The sequence below is a fragment of the Tympanuchus pallidicinctus genome, unplaced genomic scaffold, assembly GCF_026119805.1.
Source record: "Tympanuchus pallidicinctus isolate F22 unplaced genomic scaffold, pur_lepc_1.0 scaffold2, whole genome shotgun sequence".
NCBI lineage: Eukaryota > Metazoa > Chordata > Aves > Galliformes > Phasianidae > Tympanuchus > Tympanuchus pallidicinctus.
The window spans coordinates 24,205,170-24,229,596 of record NW_026294721.1 but is presented as its reverse complement, the minus strand read 5'-3'; the positions used below and the strand labels follow the sequence as shown (position 1 = coordinate 24,229,596).

The 24,427-nt window shown below is 37.7% G+C and overlaps 2 protein-coding genes across 12 annotated transcripts in view; one reads left to right on the top strand and one right to left on the bottom strand.

The window, feature by feature from the left end:
• The first annotated feature begins 85 nt into the window (after nucleotides 1–85).
• On the top strand, nucleotides 86–8,547 carry LRRC66 (leucine rich repeat containing 66). 3 transcript variants are annotated; one of them, XM_052683363.1, is made up of 5 exons: nucleotides 86–239; nucleotides 466–960; nucleotides 2,162–2,331; nucleotides 3,261–3,591; nucleotides 5,226–8,547. In XM_052683363.1, exons 2-5 carry the CDS (start codon nucleotides 471–473, stop codon nucleotides 7,835–7,837), a joined length of 3,603 nt encoding a protein of 1,200 aa, XP_052539323.1. In that variant the 5' UTR covers nucleotides 86–239; nucleotides 466–470; the 3' UTR covers nucleotides 7,838–8,547. The 3 variants fall into 3 exon arrangements, with proteins under 3 accessions (XP_052539323.1, XP_052539324.1, XP_052539325.1); XM_052683364.1 differs by lacking the exon at nucleotides 86–239 and having other exon boundaries at nucleotides 839–960; nucleotides 2,254–2,331; XM_052683365.1 differs by lacking the exons at nucleotides 86–239; nucleotides 2,162–2,331 and having other exon boundaries at nucleotides 839–960.
• Nucleotides 8,548–12,164: 3,617 nt separating this feature from the next.
• Nucleotides 12,165–24,427, bottom strand: part of DCUN1D4 (defective in cullin neddylation 1 domain containing 4) — a 36,946-nt gene continuing 24,683 nt past the window's right edge. For 6 of the 9 annotated variants that reach the window (XM_052683379.1, XM_052683380.1, XM_052683374.1 and 3 more), the window contains 7 exons: nucleotides 24,068–24,159; nucleotides 21,750–21,820; nucleotides 20,104–20,195; nucleotides 19,126–19,234; nucleotides 17,121–17,225; nucleotides 16,576–16,681; nucleotides 12,165–16,465 (listed from right to left, as the gene is read on the bottom strand). In XM_052683379.1, coding sequence (XP_052539339.1) covers nucleotides 16,410–16,465; nucleotides 16,576–16,681; nucleotides 17,121–17,225; nucleotides 19,126–19,234; nucleotides 20,104–20,195; nucleotides 21,750–21,820; nucleotides 24,068–24,159 — 631 coding nt within the window. In that variant the 3' untranslated portion in view covers nucleotides 12,165–16,409. The remainder of the gene's footprint in view (nucleotides 16,466–16,575; nucleotides 16,682–17,120; nucleotides 17,226–19,125; nucleotides 19,235–20,103; nucleotides 20,196–21,749; nucleotides 21,821–24,067; nucleotides 24,160–24,427) is intronic. The other 3 variants (XM_052683381.1, XM_052683375.1, XM_052683378.1) reach the window with 1 other exon arrangement.

Sequence of the window (24,427 nt, the reverse complement as noted above, 5' to 3'; positions counted from 1 at the left end):
AAAAAATGTTTTTTTCATTAAAACATATTATTGTGTTGACAGTGAAACTGGTACTGTGTTAACTGTAAGTATGAAAATCATTCCACAGCTATTTGTCATAGGTTATATTTGGTGGACTTTGATCAGCAATAGCTGTAAATTATACCTGAAGTCACAGTTCAAAAGTCTCTACTGTGGTTAGTTCACGAGTTCCTGAGAAGCTGTGTTTCTCAACTGAAGGGCTGGAAGAGAAAGAAAAGGTTTGGATTGTCTTTGGGAGAGGGGGAGTGAGGGGGAAGCTCCCCAGCTTATGGAAGTACTTCTTTCAAAAATATCTAACTCTCTAAAGCTGTGGGTTTCAGACAGAACACTGGTAATGGTTGGGTGTTTGTTTAGTGTTGATTTTTTTGAATGCCAAAGTATTTCTTCTTTCTGTTTCGCCTCTTGTTATGCTGAACTTACCGTAATTTTACATCTTACGTACAGCCATTATGGATAACGTTCACCTGAGTGTCACAGCTGTGCTGCTCCTTTACTTTAATCACCCTCGATCAGTGGGAGCCAAGCAGCTTCTTAATACACATCGCCATACAGACTGCTGGTGGGATGAGAAGTTCGTAGTGAATTGCTCTTTCATGGGACTAGGTGCTATTCCAGAAGATATATCACTAACAGCAGTAACAATGGATCTAAGTTACAATAACATCAAAACTTTCCTGTGCACCCCTGGGAGAAATGAAGACTGGATGCTGAAACATCTGAACCTCAGTAACAACCTCATTTCTGACATCTCCGTAACTGCTTTTAGAAATTTACCAATTTTGGAAACTCTAAACCTCAATGGTAACTCTATCAGCATCCTCACACTGCACCCTCCTACACCTGCACATGGGTCTAAAACACTGGGAGAAATCCACCATTTCCTGCCTGCCCTGAAAGTACTGTCAGCTGGAAGGAATAACCTCCATGCAGTTCCAACAGGTGAGCATTTCAAAACATTTAAGGACCTCACTCACAAGGAGTAAATTAGTTTGGGATAAAATTCAGTACATCTTACTAGATTTAGAATGAGACTGTTTTCGTTGGTTATGTGTAAGATGTGGCCAGGTTTCACCTGTGTCCAAATAGAGATTGAAGATTGTTCAGCAACAAATGGGTCGTTTGGGATGCATTTGGTTCTATACAGTCCTTGCAATTGTAATGGTTAATGTCAGTCAAGTATAACTAAAACTTACCCCATGAGAGGCAAGGAAGACCACTAGCCTCTAGATCTCAATTGTGAACATTAATATCTAAGAAAATTACAAAAGCAATTTCATGCTGCTCCTTAGAATAAAGTCAATGCTATTCTAAATAAAACTGGCCCCAAATTCAGCATTTCGCAAAGACAGGAAAATACGTTCAGTTCATTTGAAACAAACTTGCCATCTAGCACCCCAATTGACACCTCCTATTAACAATTATTTAAGACTTTGCTAAACTGGGGCTCTTAGGGGCTCCCTGCACAGTGTGTAAGAAAACAAGACATCTTCAGCATTCCATAGAGCTGCTTATGCAGGGCAGACGCTGTGCTAACGAGGGTTTGCTGAAGGACACACTGTCACACTTCATTCACAGGCACACAGGGATCTGAAAGCAACAACATGCTTTTGATGTCAGTCAGGTGTATGTATGTCCTATGGTTACAGTTCAAATAATTCCCCATCTGAAAAATGTGTGTGAACATGTGGATGGTAGTGAAGAGGAGAAACTGCGTCAGCTTTTGCATCCCCATATTTTATTTGCAATTAAATTTGAAGTAATTAACAGAATACAGTCCATCTCTTCAAACCATTCCTTTGTCACCACTCATTCTCCAGAGAAGCATGCTAAAAGTACAGAGATCAGGATGATTTTCGCAGCATGAAGGAATGTTCCTGCTTTTATGGAGATGCAATTTAAAAAAACAAAAAATCCTTTGATTGTGAATATATGACAATGCCTGCTGATGCCTGCTGTTGATGTAATACAGCTTTCAGGATGGGACAACTATTGTGTGGAAAAGGCACAGTAAGTCAAAGCCTGCAGCCACTAGTTACTGCAGGCAGCAATGGAATTAATTTTGCTGCAAACAATTTTTTAAAACCACCTGACAACTGGGAAAACAAGAACATGAAATGTAAAATAATTCTGCTCTTCCTAGGGCTAGGACTGCTGCAGTCTTTACAAACTGTCCATTTGTCATTCAATGGCATACTACAGATTGACCTGAGTGATTTTCACAACTGTTCGCAGCTGAAAAATATCTACCTGCAAAACAACAAGATAGCAAACATTCATCCTGACGCCTTCAAGGATCTCAACAAACTACAGGTAGCACTACAACAGTTTCAGTGTTTTGTGCTAATCGCCACTAAAAGATTCTTGAATCAGCTATTCAGTAATGATTATATTGGTCTGATTATTAGTACACAATTATAAAAATCTAGGCAAATAATTTAAATAGTCATTACTTGTATACAGCACAACTGCTTTTATACATAGGAACATGTAATTGTAAATATACAAAATACAGCCAAGCAATTACCCATTTAACTATGCCACAAGTCAGCACATAATTCCATGGGCTTCTTTCCCCCATCCCTTCCACGTGTGTTCAGACACACATGCCCTTTCCACTCCTCAAAGAAAGGCAAAACACTAAAATGTTATGATGGGCCTTTTATCAACTTTGGCACAGTCCAGCTGAGAAGGAATTGCACATGAGCTGCAGAAGAAATGAGGCTGAAGAGGCTATTTCTGAGGAGACAAGAGAGTCATAAAAAGACTGAACAGCCCTTGCATTAACTGCAGGCATCCTCTGGCAAGAGCCATGCAGATTCCTAGCCACACAGAAGTAGCCTACAATAAAAGGCTGCCAAACCCCTGTCCTAAAATCAAAAACCTCAGTGCAGTATTTCTGACATCTCTAACACAGATATTGTTCCTGATACTTTAAAAATGCTCTCTTTAATAAAATAAATGTTACAGTTGATGTTGCGATTCAGATTCTGTTCTGTTCTTATCAAATGATTAGTAAAGACTTATTCTTAGAAAGAGTGGTGAGGCAATGGAATGGACTGTCCAGGGAGGTAGTAGTTACCATCCCTGAGGTGTTCAGTAACTGCGTGGTTGTGGCACTGAGGGACCTGGTTAGTGGGCATGGGGTTACTGGCTGGCAGCAAGACACGGAGACCTTATAAGGTCTTTTCCAATCTTAAGAATGCTATGAAATTAATTCTGAATTAATTACTTCCACGTAGGTCGTGGATCTCCGTGAAAACCCTCTGACAACCATTCTACCTCACCTATTAATCAATTTGAACATCTTTCAACTCAAAGTGGATTTGTTCAACAATTCCTGGATATGTAACTGCAGACTTCATGCTTTGAAACATCTACTCCGTTTTTTTTCTGCCTCGATGAGAAAAAAGCTGATTACATCTTGCAGTAAAACTGCCACCAGCTCACAGAAGCCTTTGCTGTACCTTTCAAGTTTCCACCTGAACTGCAGTGACAGTGTTTTGTCCAGGACAGCTGTGGTCCCACCGAGGGAGACGTCAGTGCTGCACTGCAGCGTGGGTAACGCACTGGGTATGTGGAACGAGGCTGTGCCCCATGCACTGCTAAAATCCTATTGCATGCAGAATGCTCACAGAAATCTGGTTAGGAAAGTGGGTTTCTGAAGATGCTGCTTTAAATATAACCAAGTGACAATTTAACATGCTGATTAATAATTATTACACTAAAAAATTTGAAAGTCATATTTCTCAAAAGTGGAATTATAGAATGGAATCACAGAAATCATAGAACAGAATCATAGAATAGCTTGGGTTGGAAAGGACCTCAAAAATCATCTAGTTCCAACCCTCATGCCTTCATCTCATTTCCTGTGTTAACTAAAGAGTGATGCTAAAGTCCAACCATATACAAATTCCAGTATGCAATACGTTGCAAATGTGTAAGTTAATTATTGAATGCAAACAAAGCACAGAATGGGCTTTTCTCTTATTGCAGTTAACAGCTGTGAGGTAGCAGTTCCGGAGGAATGTAGAAAAAGGAGAAGGATACAGCAGAGTGAAATGAATCATAGAACAATGGCCTGGGTTGAAAAGGACCACAGTGATCATCCAGTTTCAACCCCCTGCTATGTGCAGGGTCACCAAAAACCAGACCAGGCTGTCCAGAGCCACATCCATCCTGGCCTTGAACGCCTCTAGGGATGGGGATCCACACCCTCCTTGGGCAACCTATTCCAGTGTGTCAGCACCTCTGTGTGGAAAAACTTCCTCCTAATATCTAACCCCTACATAAGTGCAGCCCCCATGGACTGCAGCTTGCTCAGTGCAGAGTTCAGCAGACATGGGCACAGCGCTTGCAGTACAGGGGACAAAAACCTGCAGAGCTCAGATTTTGCAGAAGGAACACTGCGACGAAATCCAAAGGAGAAGAGGCATTTGGCATCAACCACAATGCAATACAATTTAAAGAACTAATAGTACTTTGGGGTATAAGGCTTTCCCTTTGGAACACTTTATCCCCAAATGAAAATAATTAATCTATCAGAAATACCACCCTTCTGTTCTGCTTTCCAAATAAATCACAGAAAATGTGATCAGGGTTCAAGTCAACAGACTGTATGGCACCTAAACTCAAGTGGAAGCGTAAGCAGTCCGAAAGCAAAGCTGTACATACAACATTGGAATACATTCCAAAAGGCAGAAACCAGCCACATCCTACACTTGCTAGAGGCTGGAACACTTGGGTGCACACAAATTGCCTTGGTTTGCCAACTGTCTTTGCTGCAGCCTGAGCAGTAGCCAGAGGAACAACGCAGCAGTTAAAGCACTGGCAAAGACCTGACAGGTTGCTCTCAGGCACTCTTGGGATGCCAAGTGCATCCTGCACCACGCAGAGACACAGTGGTTTATAGCATGGCAAAGACCAGCCATCAGCCCGGGGTCCTCCTCCCTCATCCACATCATTCTTCTTGTAAAGCCTGCTGTTAACACACTGCACTTTCTGTATTTTAAATGCATAGAAAATAGAAGCCTATTTAACATATATTTGGCACAATTATAAGTGAAAAAAAAATTGATTTTCATAAAAATAACACAAAAATTATCACTGATAGGTCAGAGTATGCCTGTATAGAAATAACCTGACTCCACCAGCCAAGTATACTCTGCTTTTAAGAAAGTTTCAATTTGTGTTTTCTTTCATTTCAGGTAATGGAGTCTCATGGTGGACACCTAAAGGCAAAATTTCAAAGGAAAGCGGTCTTCCTCATCTATACATGTGTACTTTCAATACAACAAGGAAGAAGTATCTCATCTACAATGTACAGGTAAAAGAAAAGGTTCCAGCACCTCTGGTTAGAAAAACTCGGGCCACCAATCCAGGTGTTAGAGCAGGAGGAACACAGCAGGACCTGACGCTGGCCGTATGCCTCTCGGTGTTCATTACATTTCTCTGTGCCTTCTGCCTGGGCGTCCTGGCCAGGCCCTGCCTCACACGCTTGTGGATGCGCATGTGCAGGAACAAAGCCCCGGCTCCAGAGCACATCTATGCTAACCATGCCTTTTCAGGTGAAACCCCAAGCAGAGAGCACTCTGTGAGCAACCCAATGGACACACAGCATAATGAGTTTGTTTTTTATGAGAATTCTTCAAGAAGCACTTATGCTTCTCCTACAGGAACTGCTCGGTTGTATGAAAATGTCATTGGTGGCACTGGACGCACGCCGAGTACTGAGGAGTTCCCAAAAGAAAGCAATAATGAGATTAACATAAAAAAAAATAGCGTGTCTTTCAACACCAAAACTAATAGCAGTGATGCCATGTACGTAAACACTGGACAGCTTACTGCAAGGATGGATTACGAGAACAGCAATGAAGTAACACCAAGGAAATTAATGGGGAACAGCTTGTCAACATGGAAAGACCCAAAGTACGCAAACAGCACAGACTCAGAGCAGAGCAGAGTCCCTCCCGTGCCCAGCAGACACAACACTGGCTCTCACTCAGTTCATACAGATCCTGCAGGCACAGATTTACCCTGCACAGGAGATGCTGGCTTCCCACTTCCCGCAGTACAACCCCAAACCAGTGTGCAATATTCCAGGGACAATGAGGTGGGCAACAGATCTGGTCAGCAGCAGCCAGAGGCAACACCTGAATACAAAGGGAACATTTTACATCATGAACCTACAAGCTCTACAAAATGTATGCCTGGAAGGCAAAGCTATGATAGAGAATTTGGTCTAAATAGCAACGTAAATATGAACAGTGACGTGGCAAATCTTATTTTTCCCAGTAGCTCTAAGAAAGATACAAATACTGAGAACTTAAGCATTCACCAAAAACCTGAAAACACTCCTCATACAGAGCACAGCTGTAAAAGAGATTGTAGAAATGAGCAAGGTAATTTTGCAGATTTCTTTGGTGACAGTTCTTCAGATGAAGGGACTCTGTTCACAATGAGTGACTGCAGCTCCTTAGAAGACTTTGACCTGGAACAAATCAGCGTTAGCAGCAACTTGCCAGCTCCTCTGTCATCACTGGAGAAAGCTGATGCAAATGGAATTGGTAATTTCTCAGCACCGCTAGAATCCCTGAGCATTGCTGCAGAACTTCGGCATATTGGAAAAAATGGAGATAAGCACAATGCATATTTTGGAACCACTACTGATTACGGGTCAGATACCATCATACCTGAAGCAGCATCAGCTCACGCTGCCAAATGCAGTGGTCATGTAAGCACATCAGATTCAGACTCAATTAATTCAAGTCCAGAAGTTCCTGATGCATTTGACTATTTTACCAAGGAGTCAACAGCACAAAACTCAATTTCTGATTCTCCCTACAAGCACAACACAGACTTCAGCAACACACCACTTTCATTAAAACATTCTCCTACATATGCAACAGATACCGAAAATACTCCTGAAGATGCTGAGCTGCAGCCACACCAGTTTTCCTTTCAACAACAGCACCTCCTCAGACACAGTCCCACAGAACAGAAGGAACACGCACCAGAGGTAAGCACAGAGCAGCTCACAGATGAGAGCTCCTCTGAAAGTGACCATTGGGAAGGGGACGCTGCTCTGAGATGGAACACGAATACATCTGAGAACAATCATTTTGTTCGTACTCCTCTCGATACTGGTTTGAATGCAACTGTTAGCAAAGCACCTCTCCCACATGCCAGCACAGCCAGCAACAAGTCACCTCATCCATCCCTATCTGAAAACACAACTGAAAAACCTTCTACGGTTATTATGGAGAAAAAGTCATTACCACAGGGTGAGCACATTAATTCAGCTAGAACTCACGAAGATAAAACACAAAGAGGTTTCAGTGAAGAATGTGATGAATACAGGGAATTACAGGGCAGCAACAACTGTAGCTCTTCTGATGAAATGCAATCCTACAGTGTTATGACAAAATTGCACCTTGAATCTCCAGGGAAAACACAGTCAGTCTTCAACATAGACAATTATTTCCAGTTGGATCCAAGTGAAGAGAATGTGTATTCCTCACTAGTCCCACTCAGCTCCCTGAGCAGAAGCACACAGCACAGCTCAGGTCCGTTCCCACAAAAGACTGCAAGAAACAAAACCTGCCCAACAACTGATCCCAGTGAGCTGGAGGGTGACACCTCTTTGACAGCACCAGAGAGCAGTTCTACAACAGCTGCCAGCCTCCCAGATTCCAGTGAAAAATGCTGTCAAAAAGCTCAGACCAGTTTAGGACAGCGCCAGCTTTTCATTAAGAAGAAAAGAGCATTTGATGGATTTGCTAATATTTTGGAAAGTAGGAGAGCAGACTCCGATGGTTGAGACACAGCAGTGCATTGCTATCCTCCTACAGGTGCAAAGTGACTGCGTCTTAGAATGAAGTTACTGGGTTTTTTGCTTATCTTTGCTTAGTACAGCTATCTGCCTTGAGCTTCAGAAATGCAGGTTATGGAACTAGACCTGCCCTGCGTGATGTGTAAAGCATGGATTCATCTAATTCAGAAAAAAACTTACTCCAGGCTGACACAGATATTTGTGTACATACAAGTCAGATACAATAAAATTGTACTTGCAACTCTATGATACCTGAATGAGCAAACTCCTCAGTAGTTATGTTTGCTAATAAACCTTTAACTGAGGTCTAATAATATACTTGCTTACTGTTGGTACTGAAATATTAGTTTCCTTTGCAAATTCTAACATGCACAGTTATATTTGTCAAAAATAAATGTAACACTGAAATTATTATTACATCATTACTTTACTGCATGTTTGCTACAGGAATCACCCTATAGGTGAAATCAAATATATTACCACCTTCTGCTTTTGTGAAACAAATTTCTGGATTACAATTCTCTGAATTTCCCCAGCTTTGCAATATTACATAAAATCTAAGCAGTATTCAAATGCTGTATTCCTAGAAGTCTCTGGGATTTGAATTCATTGCAAAACACAGAAACAGTACATTTAGGTAGAGGGGCAGAGGTTATCCTCAGTAAAGACAATGAAGACTACTTTACCAATGCTTTTAACTTCTGAGGATTATTAAATAAATGTTCTACATAAAGAGAAAGCACTGCTTGGCTGCTTTCTTCAAGAAAAACTTCAAATTGAAAGTATAAAAAAAAAAAGACATGGATAACAGTTTGGGTAAAGCAAATCACTTATAGGTCACAGAAGGTAACAGTGGCCACAGCAACTTAAAAAATGGAATACGTTAAGACAATGTAGACTTGCTCTTTATGTTATGCACTGACTGACCTTGGGTTGTACTAGCTGCTAACACACTAAGACAGAATCTAACTACACAAGTGAGCCAATTTTGTGGATCATGGCAAAAAAAAGAAAAAAAAAAAAAAGGTGTCTGTGTGACTCTGTTGGTGTCATAGCAACATTTGCTCAGATGCTGCTACTACAGTTCAACAAGCTTTCAAAATATACATTGGCAAAATTGTTTCTCATCTTCTCCAAACACCAGAATGCTGCAGCAGCATTATATACAGTACATTACTTCTGAGGAGCAGCAAGTGTTCCTTTTGTGCAATAACGCTTCAGAAGATTACTTGCTGTTCTCATCAGATCCACAAAAAAAATACATTTGCTCCTTCAAGGAATTTTTAACACGTGCCAAATTATTTCCTTCTACTGTCACAATATTGTTGTGAAACTGTCTGAAACTTACCTTCAGATTTCTGCATAATCTTGCACCCTTGCTTTGCTACTGTTAAAACACAAACATTCCACTTCTCATTCTTAATACTTCCTCACATCATTAGCAACTGCTCTTAGAGATAATGCAAAACCTTTTACATTTTCTGTGGCTTCCAGCCAAAGCTCTTCATATTTTGTGTCCTGTTCTCCATTCACCCTATTTCTCCAGGCCCTCCTCCAGGTACCCAAAGCTACAAACCTCCTGTTTCCTGAATCCCTTTGGGATTCTATTATCATTCACTTTTCTTTACAATTCAATTGTCTGTTTGTTTGTTTTTTTTAAATCAACTACATCTCGTTTGCACAGAAAACATCATTCATTTAATCACTGAGCATTTTCTAGAATACCTATTATTTTTTCCTCCATAGAAGTCATACTTCCTGAAAGGTATAACTCAATTGCTCTAGAGACATTGAAACTTCTATAGCTTCATCACTAACTTCAGGTAAAAGAAAAATAAAAACAAACAAAAAAAAACCCCACCACCCACAATCTGAACAGATACTGTATGAATTCTCAAAGAAAGATTGAAGGTCTGACAGTATGTTGGTAATGGTCTGGGCACACCTTTCTTATATGTGCTAAGCTAAAGGGTTGAAAAGACACTGTATCCCTCAGTCAACAAGTGCAGGAAAAAAACTTAAGTCTTACAAGTTGGTGGAGAAACTCAGAGTGAAACAAAACTTGGATTTTCAACTACTTGTTTCCAACACAGTGATAGTTAACAAGTTGTCTGCCACAGGCACAAAGCATTTCAGTCTTTCCAGAGAACATTAATTACTGGGCTAGAAAACAAACCTCAAATACAAAGACATTCACATTTAATCTACATATGATTAACATCAGAAACTATTTGAACAGCAATATAGAAATTTTCATAATACAGAAGACTGTGACTCACCTAATCATAAATAAAAGGAGGAGACAACATTCTTACGAGTGCTGAAGGCGATTCCAGCTTTGATCATCAACTTGAATTTACTGAAAAACAGCTTCCCAAATATAATCTCCACATGAGAATATTACTTAAAGACATTTACATTAAAATATTGTCAAAAACCTTCAGAGTGATAGCTTTAGTGCACAAAATTTAAAACAAAATCTTGAGGAATGTGCCCAAAATGTATATTTTATTCATTTTGTCAGGCTTTAAGAGACTGTTTCCCATTCAAAATTAGATACGGAACTCTGAAAGAAATATAAAACAGTAAGATTAACTAATGATTCCTTTTAAAACTAAAGCCAAGAATGTGTAACATACATTTAGGCTGCAATTTTCACGTCCTAATGCTAACAACTTTTCTACACTTCTGCTTTACAAAGACCAACTCAAGAGCCCATTGTAAGTCAAATAATCAACAAAGTCTTCTAAAAGATAAGAGAAAGACATGTATTGAACTCACGAACACACTTCCAGAAATAAATACCACTACATTCAAATACTAGTAGACTGGTCTTCTCTTCCAGTGTTACATTTGAATAATACCTGGAGTTTTCTTTAGCATATGCTCCACATCACAGGAAGGGAGGTTGGAAGGGACTTGTGGAGGCCATCTGGTCCAGTATCTCTCTACTCAAGCAGAGCAGGGTGCCCAGGCCCATGTCCAGGAGGCTTTTTTAGATCCCCAAGAGGAGATTCCAGTCTCCCTGGACAACCTCTTCCAGCAGTCCTTCACTTTCACAGCGTAGAAGTGCATCCCAGTGTTTAGAGAGAACGTCCTGCGCTCCAGTTTTTACCCATGGCCTCCTGACTTAGTGCTGGGCACCACTCAGGGCAGTCCAGCTCCCTCTTCTTTGCACCCTCTCCTCACATACTTGTACACACTGATGGGATTCCACACACACTAAATCTTCTCCTTTCCAGACTGTACAATCCCAGCTCTCAAAACCTTCCCTCATACGAGCGGCACTTCTTTCCCTTCATCAACTTTATGGCCCTCCACTGGACTCTGTCCAGGAGATCCATATCTCTCTGGTACTGAGGAGCCCAAATCTGGACAGAGCATTCCAGGTAAGGCCTCACCAGTGTTGAATAAAAGGGAAGGATCACCACCCTCAACCTGATGAAGACACTCCCCCTCATGCACTCCAAACATTAATCTTCTCTACCACAAAAACACATTGCTGACATGGTTCAACCTGGCATCCCGCAGGACCTTCAAATTCCTTTCTGCTAAGCTGCTTCTCAGTCCTTGTATGGCACTTGGGATTATTCCTCCAAGGTGCAGGACTTTGCATTTCCCTTCATTGAACTTAATATGTTTCATACCAGCCCATTTCTCCAGCCTGTCCAGATCCCTTTCAGCGACAGCACAGACCTTTGTTGTTGCTCAGGGTACGCTGTGCCCATCATCCAGGCCGTTAAGGAGAATGCTCAAAAGGACTGAAGGCCAGCCCGGATCTGGGGTACAGCACTAGTTACAGTCCTCTAAATGGGCTCTGTGCCTCTGATCACAATCCTCTTAATGCAGCCTTCAGCCAGTTTCCAACCCATCACATCAGCTGCTCACCCAGACAGCATTTCATCAGCTTCTCTAACAGGATCTAAGGGGAAGACAGTTTCAAAAGCCTACGTCAAAACAAGCAGGTAACAAACATACTACTTTAAGATTCCATCCTATAAAATGACAGGCAATTTCAGCAGCTTGCTGTTTAAAAAAAAAAAAAAAAAAAAAAAAAAAAAAAAAAAACAAAGGTACAACAGCACTGCTTTACATTCACTCACCCCATTTGAAACATACCTGTTTTCAAATGTTTCAGGTATTAATTTGCTGTAAGGTTGTGAATAAGAATCACAAGACTGTGTATATTCTCCTTCAACAGAATTTTGGAGCCCAAGGAAGTTCTGTGCTAGATGATAAAGGTTTCCAGTGGAGGAGAAGCACACTCACATTAGAGAATTTCTGAAGCATGAACCACAGAAAAATCTTAACTCAGTTTCTGAAACCAACACAAATACTCTTTATTTGTGGGATTCCATTTTACATCAACACCAGCAAAAGACCTAAAAATGAACTCGTTAGGTGGCATAACAGCATTTCCACCAGTTTGTAAGTCACAGGAGTTTAGCACACCTTATGCGTGTAATACCCAAATAACTAAGACATAAAGCATTCACAGTTACAGGTTAACTGCTGTTCCAACAGCAGCTTCATTAGGAACTACTTGGTGACAACACACATACATACACACACACGCACATATATAGAGAGGGGAAAAAAATAAAACATATTTTGGTCTCAGTTACAGACAATGACCTATTTAGTTGGTGAGTGGGTTCTATACACTTACATAGCAATTAGAATGGGTAAAACATAAGGCTTATAAAGAGGTATTTCAGCACTTACAATTAAAAGCAGGGCACATGGTAACCTTTAAAGCTGTCTATATGAATTTCAAGAGCATTTAACAACTTGTTAGACTTGTGACTAAGGGTCAACAGAAATCCAGGAGAACTCTCACATAACCCATTTACATAATTCCATTTCTTTCCCTCCAGAAAATGTAATTCAGGAATATTAACCAAGTAACAATGAGATAAAATCAATTTTGATTGTGCAAATATTATTTGTGTTAAAATAAAATGCGTTTAATTGTGATAAAATGGGAGATGCCTCCAGTTCTCTATATATGTCAGAAAAGGCCACATAAAGGTGACTAAAATATTTATTTTAGCTTAAAGACAGCCTTAAACAAGCTTTAACTGAAAGCTCAAATATATAAAGCATTTCAAGAAATTCCATCCTCCTCTACTTGCCTTTCTTGAAAACAAAACCTAACAACAACAACAAAAAATCAATAAGAATTAAAATTAGTATTTTAAGTTACAATATTTTTGCTGTATGATTAGATGTTCCTCAAATTAAATCTATGTATATTTGTTACTAATACTCTCTACAGCTATTGGGACAGTAAAGAGCTCTAAAAAGTTTGTTACCTATCAGCTCCTGTCTAATACTTAGTCTCTGGTTTTCTTTAATTAACTGTCTCTTCATTTTACATCTTCCAAGTACCAGGCAAGAACTGCACATCAATCATCAAGTTTCTGCTACAAATGCAGTTATACTACATCAAAAGGATAAACACACGACCCGTGAACACATCTGCCAGAAAGACCTCCCAGTATTCATGAAATTAGGATATTCTGTACACCACTAAAGTGTGCATGGGGGCGGGGGGAAAGAGGGCAGAGGGGAAGTACATCAACAGTATGATAATATAATGAACTGAAAAGGAAACACCAAACTCGTACTAAAAGCAAGGTAAATTGAGTGGCTTAGTTAAGCTTAAACAAACTCAGTTAAGTTTCTACAATTATTTAAATATGAGAGAATTCCTTCAAAATGCAAAACCTTGCAGTGTTAGGGTTCTCTGGGGGTCAGAAAATACAGCAAAAACAAAAGGATGGATAACAGGGATAGTTATTAGGCCTTTTTTTTTTTTTTTTTTTTTCCAGACCATTTCTTTCCATTCCTGTACATTTTAGTAAAGTTGCCAACAAGCTGTAATTGCATTTGTGGTTTACCTTACTTATGGTCATTATAAATCAGTCACTGAACACAAATTCATCTTGGCTGTGAATGGAAGACAAAATGGGCAATATCTAATCTGTTCCCAAACACATTCTTCCTTTCCATTGCTCCCAATTACTTTTATCCAAAGAGGAAAATTGAAAGTTTACTCACACAGAGTGAGCACTTTGACGTTTCTTTTTCTCTCTTTTCTTTGCTTTCAAACTTTGTATCCTGCAAAACATTACGTAAACCTTGAAAAAGAGCACCCAGTTAAGCTGAACAGATTTCTGCTGACCCTATTATGTGAAAATTACACCTGTAACAGTAATAGATTAAGTGTCTTTGGCTCTTGCTTCCATTACTGGAAGCCAAATTTTTGTGACATACAAAACTTTTAATGCAAACCTTGTATTTTAGCACTTTCATGCTAATTTGTGCTAAATTCTATTGTCAGTAACTAGCCTAACATTTAAGAAAATTACAATATTTCACTTAAGATTTTAGCAAAGACAATGTAGCCTGATGTTACAAGTTATATTGCTTCCAAAGTCATTCTTTAAGAACTAAATCAGCAGTTCCACTGATATTTACTTATAGTTATTCTATGATAATATACACATTTACATCAGAAGTCTTATTAAAATGTGTAAGAGGCTTATTGTAAACATTAAATACCACACTTCACTGAATTAATTTCTTGTGCAAAATTGGCATCAAACATGGAATTAAGATTATGTGTATTAATAAGGAGAAAGCAACGACTATGTATGTTTCACCAATACTAACTTTAAAGGGTGCTATGTATTTATTTAGTGTCATGGAAATCCAAAGGTGACTATTTCATGGGCAATGGTAGTACTTTCTTCTTAGCTTCACGAAATTCCAGGTTTTGTATATGTATACATAGTGTATACTTATGTATATACAAATACACACAAACACACACGAACAATTTTTGTCTTTGGCAGCTTAGTCTGACAAACAAAAACCACCAACTAAACACAGATTTGACCACAATTAAACCACCCATACCAACAGGTACAACATCCCAGACCAGGGCAGTAAACCAATATGCTTCTGCAGAACTAATCCTGAAAGTAGCCGAGTTAGTGACAGTTGTTCCTGACTTTGGTGATATCAGAATGGGACAGCTGGAAATTTCACATTCAACCTAAAAACACACCCTTCCCCTCACATACCCTGGATTGCGTTCTGAGAAATATCTAAACTGCCAATGCCTCATTAAATATTTCTACAGAAAAGTAATGCTGTTCTTCGTGTTGAAGTGTCCACTGGCCCTTTTATGTTACATGTTCCATGAATTAATATGGAACATTTTATTAAATGCTTAGAAAATGAAGTTTAATAGCACCGGATCCTTCAAGAACTGATCTATAAAAGTTAACGCTGACATTTTTTAATAAAGAAGAGTAAGGCAAAGACAAGGCAACAAAAATATAGCAATTAAGCATCATCCCACTCACTCGGTCATTTTTTGCCAAAGTAATCGCTAGAACTGTCCCACACAGATAAAGAAATCAGAGAAGTAGGAAGTGGTCCCTAATAGAAAGTAGTCATTTAATACTGGTGTTTAACGTGCCCATTGCCTGCAATGGACATCCTGCTAGGGAATTCCAATCCCCTGCATGAAAGAAAAAGCAACATTTTGACGATACGTTTAATTACTCAGAAACACAAAGTTAGAGACCACGTGAAAGACCAACGTCACAAATCAGAAAAGAGAAATCTCTATTACCTATTTGCTAGAGGTAAGCAGATTTTATTCCCCAGACCACTATTTTTAGCGAGAACTTTCACTATATTGCAACAAAATCCAAACACTCTTGGTACAACAAAAATTAAAAGGAGTATGCCAAAGGCAATTTACAAAAGTCTAAAACCCATTTTTTAAAAGGTACTTTAATTTGTTCAATTGTACCTGTAACGACTACTGCAGTTTTAACATTAAAAAGTCAGTACTTTTTCTTCAAATGGAAATAAACTGTGGCATGTACAACTACTACAGTGATTTAATATTTATATATGATTTTTGTTGTTGTTTTTAAGACATCAATGCTTCATTCCTATTAAGCAATAGGTCAAGTTTGGCGAATTTCCGTTAAGAAAGTCACTGCATGTCTTCTCCCCTCAGAAATTGGCATCTCAAATAGTAACATGAAAATTGACAATAGTTCTTCATCGTAACTATGTCCGAGCAGTCTGTCCATTTTCTGAAATGCTACATTTGAGACCAAAAGAAAAGCAAAATAACTAAAGTTTCAACAAACATGTAAGTGATGATTAGAAATATGCCACAAAATTATTTTAACAATACATTTCTGCAGAAATAATCCCTAGTTGAAGCTTTTTTTTTTTTTTATACACATATACAAAATTTCGACAGCAATATACACATAATCACAGTGAAGACGCTGGCAAGTCCACCAATTTGTAGTGTAAATACAAAATGCAAAGCAGCCTTCAAAGAGAACAATGCTACACAGCAAGCATAGCTAGCTTGTTAAATGGCAAACACCAAAAGTTCCCTGCAAAAGGAACGCAGTGCAAGAAAAGCAGCATGCACTTTGATACAAATAGCAGTTTATGGCTAATGGTTGACATAACTGTGGTAACAGTGACTCTTGAGTGGCTGTGCATAGTTGAACTCCTACGTCATTTGTTTTCCTTTATACCATTCCACAAACTCATCCAACAATACTGGCCCTGTAGAGAGATCAAATAACTGCATTTTACAAAACTTCATAAAAGAGCACCAAATGACTAAGCTCAGAGAAATAAATTATTTTAAAACACCAACATATGGTAGTACTTACAGGCTCCATCTTCATCATAATTACTGAGGTCAAGGTTGATTGTTCTGCTGAATTCAAGAACGTTACACCATTGGTCCTTATTGATAACTTTGTATTTTGATTGCTGCTTGAGGGAAGAAACAGAAGTTACTGAAACGCATCTTCAACTCCTTCAAATTCAGTTTTCATGCAGGAAATTTAAGCCTTGGAATGAATTATTATTATTTGCATCTTATCTAAAATTAAATAGGATTAAAAAAGCCACTAAACCATCAAATTAGTATTGAATAATGTATGTTTCACTTTAAGCCACCATTTAGTGGACAAATGCATCAAAAAAGAACAGAAGTCAAGAAGTAATCAAAGACATTTTATACTCTGTCTTGCACCAAATAAAGATCAACAGAATAGGGATTTGAAAAACAAAAAGAAAGAAATTATAACCAGTCACAAATGCCATTTTGGGAGTGTTAGTATAATTTAATTCAGAAAAAAAATCTATTCATTCCATATCTAAGTCAAACAGCGTCAGACAAGACAGACAAAGTCTGCTTCAACATCCTTACCTCTAGAAACTGATGAAATACTGGAAAAAGAGACCATGTTTTTCCTAAAAGAAGGCCTAACATACATTTGGCAGTATTTATGTCTAGGCTGCGCTGGTCCTTTTCCTGCATGAAATGGAAAAAAGCCAAAAGGGGGAAAAAAAAAAAAAAAAAAAAAAAAACCATAAGAAACATTTATTTACAGCAATATCAAACACTTTTTTTTTGTTTTTTAATTAAAACCCAACATTCCTCACAGCTAATGGCTTGTTGTAGAGGATGCCTTCCATAGCAGTGACAGTTATTTGAGAAAGTCTTACTGATGAGGCATGTATTTCTGTTTGTGACCTCCCAACTTTCTAGAAAAACAACAGCCATACCCATGTTTGTATGCATGCATCTGCACGGCCATAGGAGTCTTAAAGCAGCATCACTGCACATATTTCCTGAGGTTTTCTTACAACATGAACACGACACGACCTGTCAGAAGGTAACTAAGCAGCTATCAATTGACAACCACTATGTGAAAGTGATCAGAGGAGGTTCCTTGTTCTACTGATCACATTAAATTCAGATTAAATGAATTCTCAAACAAGCACAGGTAACACGATACTGTAACATATAGCAAATGGAGACTTCTCTCAAAACTGTTCCAGCTTTATGCCAATTTAGCAGCAGTTACATTCAGGCTTGCAGGGCCAGGATTTAATTTCTTCTTGTCTGTTCTTGCTTGTGTGTTATTTTGTCTTTTAAAGAAAAAACATCACCATCTGTATCTAGCAGATTCATTACACCTGACTAGTAGGAAAGTTTTAGTAACTTGAAAACATGACTTTGGTACATCTCAGAAGTTCTGTTGATAGGATTTGCAAGTTGCAATCTTATCAACTTGCAAATCTACAGTTTTGTGGTTTTTTGTTTTTTGTTTTTTTCAAAAGAAGTCAGAACATCTGACTGTGTTAGAAACCTTTCTTGAGAGCACTGTTTGTCAGATCCATTTGCACCTCTTGAAAACCATCCACTGACCTCTTCAGAAGTGATTTGATGGCCTGTCATTTATTTTTGATAGGTCACCAGCTGACACAGATTTGCTATTAGTAAACTAACTTTTTTTTTTTTTTTTAATCAATTCAATATATTTCACCAGTATCTTGAACTTCCTTGGCAATGTTAAGTACTTCTAACCTGTGTATTTTATTTTCAGCAGAATTACCAGAATAAGCCTTCACACAACATACTTGGTTCTGGCTGGGACAGAATTAATTTTCTCCAGAGCAACTTGTCTGGTGATGTGTTCTGTGTCTTTGACCAAAATAAAGTTGATAATACAGCAATGTTTTATCCATTGCTAAACTGTGTTTAGCAGTCAACAAGTCCTTTGCTGTTTCTCCCTCTGCCCACCCAGTGAATAGACAGAAGATGAGCAAGAGCTTGGGCAGGCAGATGTAACCAGGCAGAAGACCCAAATCAATCAAAGAGATCCTCCATGCCTTACAGCATCATGCTCAGCAACAAAAGCGAGAGAGCAGATTTAGGGAAGTTATTCATCTGTCTAGGTCTACCTGTGGAAGACAGTGAACAACTGTCTTTGCAGCACTTGCTTTTTTCCATTTTTTTTTTCTATTTCCACTTCTCCTTCACTTAATGAACACTTACCGCAGCTCACACATTTTGCTTGCTTTTACTCTTCGCTCTGCTGATATCAGGACATTGTTTTCATGTTGTTTCATAAATGTTAAGAACATAACTGATGATCGTCCAAGACTTTTTAAAACCAATAGTTATATTATAATCACCTCTCAACATATTTATTATTTTTACCACTTGCAGAAAAGGTTGAAATGCCTTGCTGTTTTGAATGTTTATGCATAGAAAACTCAAACAGTAAGAAAAAAAAAAAGTGATTATAACACAAACATTTGTTAGAGAGAATCTTGATTGATATCTTAAGAGAAACATATTTACTCTTAAGCATTACCTATCAAATAAAGTTTAGTTTTATACATTAGCATTCTCCAGTACTTACCCGTGCAAAGTCAAATGCATATCTATAAATAAGTTTAAAATTGGTAGGCTCATTTAATAAAGATCTCAAGCAATCCAGAGAATTTCTCAATTTTTCTGTAGTATCACATCTGGAAGAAAAGCAAAGAATGAATTAATAGTCTACATTCTTACACAGATGCCTGATGTTCTTAGAAAAAGAATCTTAACATATATCCCCAACACTGCATAAAATACGAAGGCATAAGTTTGCCTGCTTAAGATGCCTTGATTTAACCCACAGGACAAAACACGTAGATAAACTAGCAAAGTCTTATGCTTGTACTGTCATAAAAAATTGTTTGAAGCTGTAGAAAATGCACTTCCCATGAAATTAAACCACAAATTCGCCTACAAAAGGAAACCAACCAACAAACCACAGAAGGGAAACAATACTTCCATAGCTTCAGCAAAGCTATAGAACTTCCTAAAGTTTTGGTGATCTGTAAAGATAAGCCAAAACATAGTTCTTTCCCCCCAGCTCTATGAAATGTAGTTATTCAACTACTTCTACATTAATTATGCCATAAGACCACAACTGGAGAACGCAACTCCTAGAAAGAACACAAAAATGCAGTCACAAAGAACGTTTGCAATGTTTAGCATTTATTTTAAACTGAATATGCTCTAACAACATACCAATATCTAACACTCATACAACGACAGTAAAGCTCAGAAATAAATAGGTCCTACCCAGAGACAAAGACAGATGTCCTTGCAAATGTCCCTCATTGTATTTCTGTTTTCTTGAGGCTGCAGACATTTTAAAAGTATGTCAAGCAAGCAGCAGCCAGGTTTCAAGTTATCTTTGAATGAGCCATATCACCAGAAGTGACAAAGTGACACTGCTTCTGCTCTAAAGTAGAGCACTCTGTTTTAAGTTATGATTAAAACATCAAAGTGCATTTTTTCCACAACAACCTGTATTTACTATTAGAAAGAGTTTTTTCAAAGCACTTACTGTAATGATGTCATTCCTTTTAACCATTCTTGTAATGTAAAGTAGCCCATGTTTTGTGCATCCAACTTCCATGCTAATACAAGCATTACTACCTATTTCAGAGGAAAAAATAGGAAAGCTGAAGAGAATCAACAAAACTATGTGCATATTTTTCAGTTGCTGTTTAGTAGGCTACAAGTACCTTCTGTATTCAAATAAACAAAACATTCAGAACTTTGCTATTGGGCAGCTATTTAAAAGTTAAATCTGAATACAACAAACCTGCACGATTCAAACCATAAGATTCCAGCACGAAGATAGAAAGTCAGTTAGGTTAGTCACATTACTTCAAGGGAGCATGCACAGAATGTCACAGTAGTAAGCTAGTGTGCATTGCAACCATGAGGAAGATGAGCCAGCACAGGCTGCAGAAAATGTTTCCCAAATTTATTAAATCTAAGCACTAACTTGAGACAAGTTACGTTTGTTAAATTCATCTAGGTGAGCATCCATTGCAATCCATAAGCTTTATGAAATTCAATTGTTCTAAAGGTGATAATGATCCCACATGAATCCAGCTACCACAAGGTACTGTCAACTCCACCTAATTCTGCAAGTCTGAACTGAGGTATAATTCAAGTAGACGTTAAGCACACTGAATGAACTAACATTAGCACATATCAATCCACAGGCTGATTCATAATTGCTTCAATTTTGCCCCAAAGGAAACAGAATCCTTTTAATATCTCACATAGAACACAGAAGCAATGAAGAAGCAATAAATTTGGAAAAGGGATTTGGAAAAGGGAAAAAATTTGGAAGATTACTGTCATATTCAGGATACTTAAGACATATGCATGGAAAAAGTGGCAGGCAACTATTCCTGCAGACTAGAAAAAAAAAAGTGTAATCAAGCAATTTCAATTCGCAACTCTGGCTAATACTAGTGCAGCTCTATACTGTTAATGCAAAGTCAGGATATCTACTTATATAACTGAAATGTGTCTATCAATCTCGAGGGTTTACCACACTAATAAATTCCAAGGGTAGCAAATTTCATCTTATATTACCAGCAAAACATTCAACTTAAATCTCATTTTAACCAATGAGAGATGATTTACAAATCTTGCAAAAGATGGGACTTGCACATATGTTTTTAAAAGTATATATTAGACACCAGAAAAATAGCTGCAAAAGGTAGAGCTATTTGTTTCCTAAAATTCCCTCTCTCCTTCATGTATATATAAACATAAAAATAAAATTTCACCTTACTTGGGTTTTGAAACAGCATAATAGGATTGCTAATACTGCTCACAATATTCAAACCACCTTTCTCCCATTGAAAACATTAGCTGGTAGTTGTGTCAAATCTCCAGTGCAGTCTCTTCCTAAACTTTTATTTCTTTCTTTCGGTAGGAGGAGTAAGGGAAAAAATGGGGGGGAAGGTGTGGCAAAGGCAAACTGAGCTTTTAGTGAACTTAACAATTCTAGTTTCAGAACAAAGGCAAGTTGGTTCCAAATGTGCACTTAAACCTCTCTGGTTTATATTTCTTTCTCTCCCAAAAATTCTATTTGAATTTCTTTTATTCTTGATGGAAAACAAGGAGAAGTTAGGTTCATCAACATCGTAACACACTGTGCATCTTCTGAATGGACTTCAAACTTACGTTTTCTGGTTCAACTCCAATGTCCTCACAAAATTTCTCCATACCTTCCGGCCCTACAATGTCATCAGTGCCTGCAAAGAAAATGCACTTTACATATCTCTGAGAATTATAATGGACTGATCTTTAGAGCATAAGAGAAATTTAATCACAGTGATCACAATCTGAACTTTCATAAACTCTAGGTAGGTTTATTTGGCATGCAATAAGTATTTCCCCACTTACACTCAGACGTGGATACACATGTATCTTTATCTCACCTTTGGAAACAAAGACAGAAAAACTATAGAACAAATTTTCACACTTGCTAACATCTTTTATTCCACCCAGTTACCAAGACAATCTTAGAGCAGTACATGAATAAGATCTTTAACAATACAGACTAGCAGAACATCCAGGTAATATCAGCATGGTTAAATGAGTGAACAATGATTACTGAAATGATTACTGAAACTCATTTCTTAGCTTGAATCTCTACTGTTATCATAGCATTGTATCACGTAAGATTACGGTATCTAGATATCTATGACACAAGAGACTCATTCCCAGAATCTTACTCTACTGTTTCATTCACACGCTAACTCTATAAAATGTTACTACCAAAAAGACTCTGAAATAAAAATGTCATGTTCCTATTTATCTATATGGCAGTAATACTACAGCTGCACATTACATGAATTTTAGTTACTGCAGGGGGAAATGAAAATATGAATTACACATAGCTGTATCTTTGCTGACTTAAAATGACTGGCATTCTGGTTCAAAACCAGAAGTCATTAAAATACTCTATTTTTTTAGATGTTTGTAGCATCTACATTACATTGAAAAAAGTTGTAGGCATAATTGTACTGCTTTTTTTTTTTTTTTTTTAATATACTACATATTTGGACTATTTTTTTTAGAATTATTTCATTCACATTAAGAAGGGCTTACTTTGCGAAGAAAAGCATTAGAGGTTGACACCCGTACTTCTATTCAATACAAAGAGTACAAGAAAGAGGTATGAAAAGGAAAATAATTCTAAGTTTTACAATGAGGCCACCTACTATTCTAGAAATAACAAGGTTTTATTAAATATTTTCCATCTTCCTATGACATCCTCCCATTCACACTTCTGACTGTAATCAAACTCCTTCAAAATAAAATTAATTCTGTAATAAAGACACACTAGAGAAAAAAAACAACAAATCCAGTGCTGTCTGCAGATGTAAAGGAGAAGACTTTAAGAAGGGAGCACAGAAGAGATTATAACTAAAAAAAAAAACCTTTCATTTTTTACAATGTTATTCAGTACAATAAACAAGATCATACTCTCCACTTTTCTGTTATAGCTTGGTGCATGCAGGCAATGGAAAAATCAAAAGATCTTTCATACACATCCTTCCTTTCATCCCTTCTCTTCACCAAAGTCGTGATAAAAATGAGTTATTCCTGTTGCTAGAGTAAAAAAAATAAATCAATCAAGATGATCAGAAAGGTGCAGAATCTAACAGGTAAGGTTTGGCTTGAAATTGTCTGAATCTCTTTTCACAGACTGCCACAGATATGTGAGATCTCAAACTACTTAACTTTATTAGAAGAAGAAAAATAATTTATTACATCAAATTAAGTCATTCTTCATTACATATGAGGAAAGACAAAAAAGAACAAACTGTGAGCAATGTTATCCAAAACAACAGCAGAAAGCTTTAAGATGACCTTGTATCCTTTATCAAACACCTATTTCATTTCCTTTTGGTCTTCTTTACAGTCATGAGATTTTTTTTTCCCCATACTTGAAGTTCTCCCCGTCAGAAAAGCACGTGTAAAAACAATGAAAACAAATCATGACCGATGACTTCACTCACTGTTAATGGACGAGCTGTTGTGACCATTGATCATAATCAATAACCCTGCAATACCTGAAGGAAGTTCTCATACATTAAAGCAATAGTAAGTAATTTGGTTGACCCTCTTTGTACCTTCTAATGGAATACTATTCAAAGACTGTTACAGGACGCTTGTGTTTCTTTGTTTCTATGTTCGAAACCAGAACCACCAGATTTAGCAGCAACAGTTAATATTACTACCTCTGCTACCTTTTTATTTAGTTCAGTTATTTTTACATTACAAACGTACCTTCCCTAGGAATGGTTTTACACTACTCAGTGTTAACACAGCAGGTGGAGTAACTTACAGAGACAGAGAGGCAACACTGTACAGAAGTACAATTTTAAGTATAAATTAGAATAGTTAAATATGCTCTTTCATCCAGCTCACTTAATGCAGTTAAGTTTATAGGTTAAATTGTTATTGAGAAGAAACTTGCATTTCACACTTACCTGCATATTCATAGAACCATTCTAAGCATCTTTTACTCGAAAAGACTTCCTCTTCTGCTTTTATTCTAGTTGAATCATATTTTCTATACATTCTTAAAAAAAAAAAAAAAAAGAAAGAAAGAAAGAAAAAAAAAAGAAAAGAAAACAAATAATTAGTACTGCAAAGTTTAAAAAGCAACAGTTTAGTCAACAGCCATTGTAAGCATGAACCATCCTAACCACAAAAATAGCCCGGTCCAGATTCAACCCCAAATATCATATATGCAATATATGCAAGTCCAAGTAAGACTTGTGCATACTACTAGCTACCATATTCAACTGACAGGCTGCAATTTGGTTGTGGGTCTAAACCCACAGTAA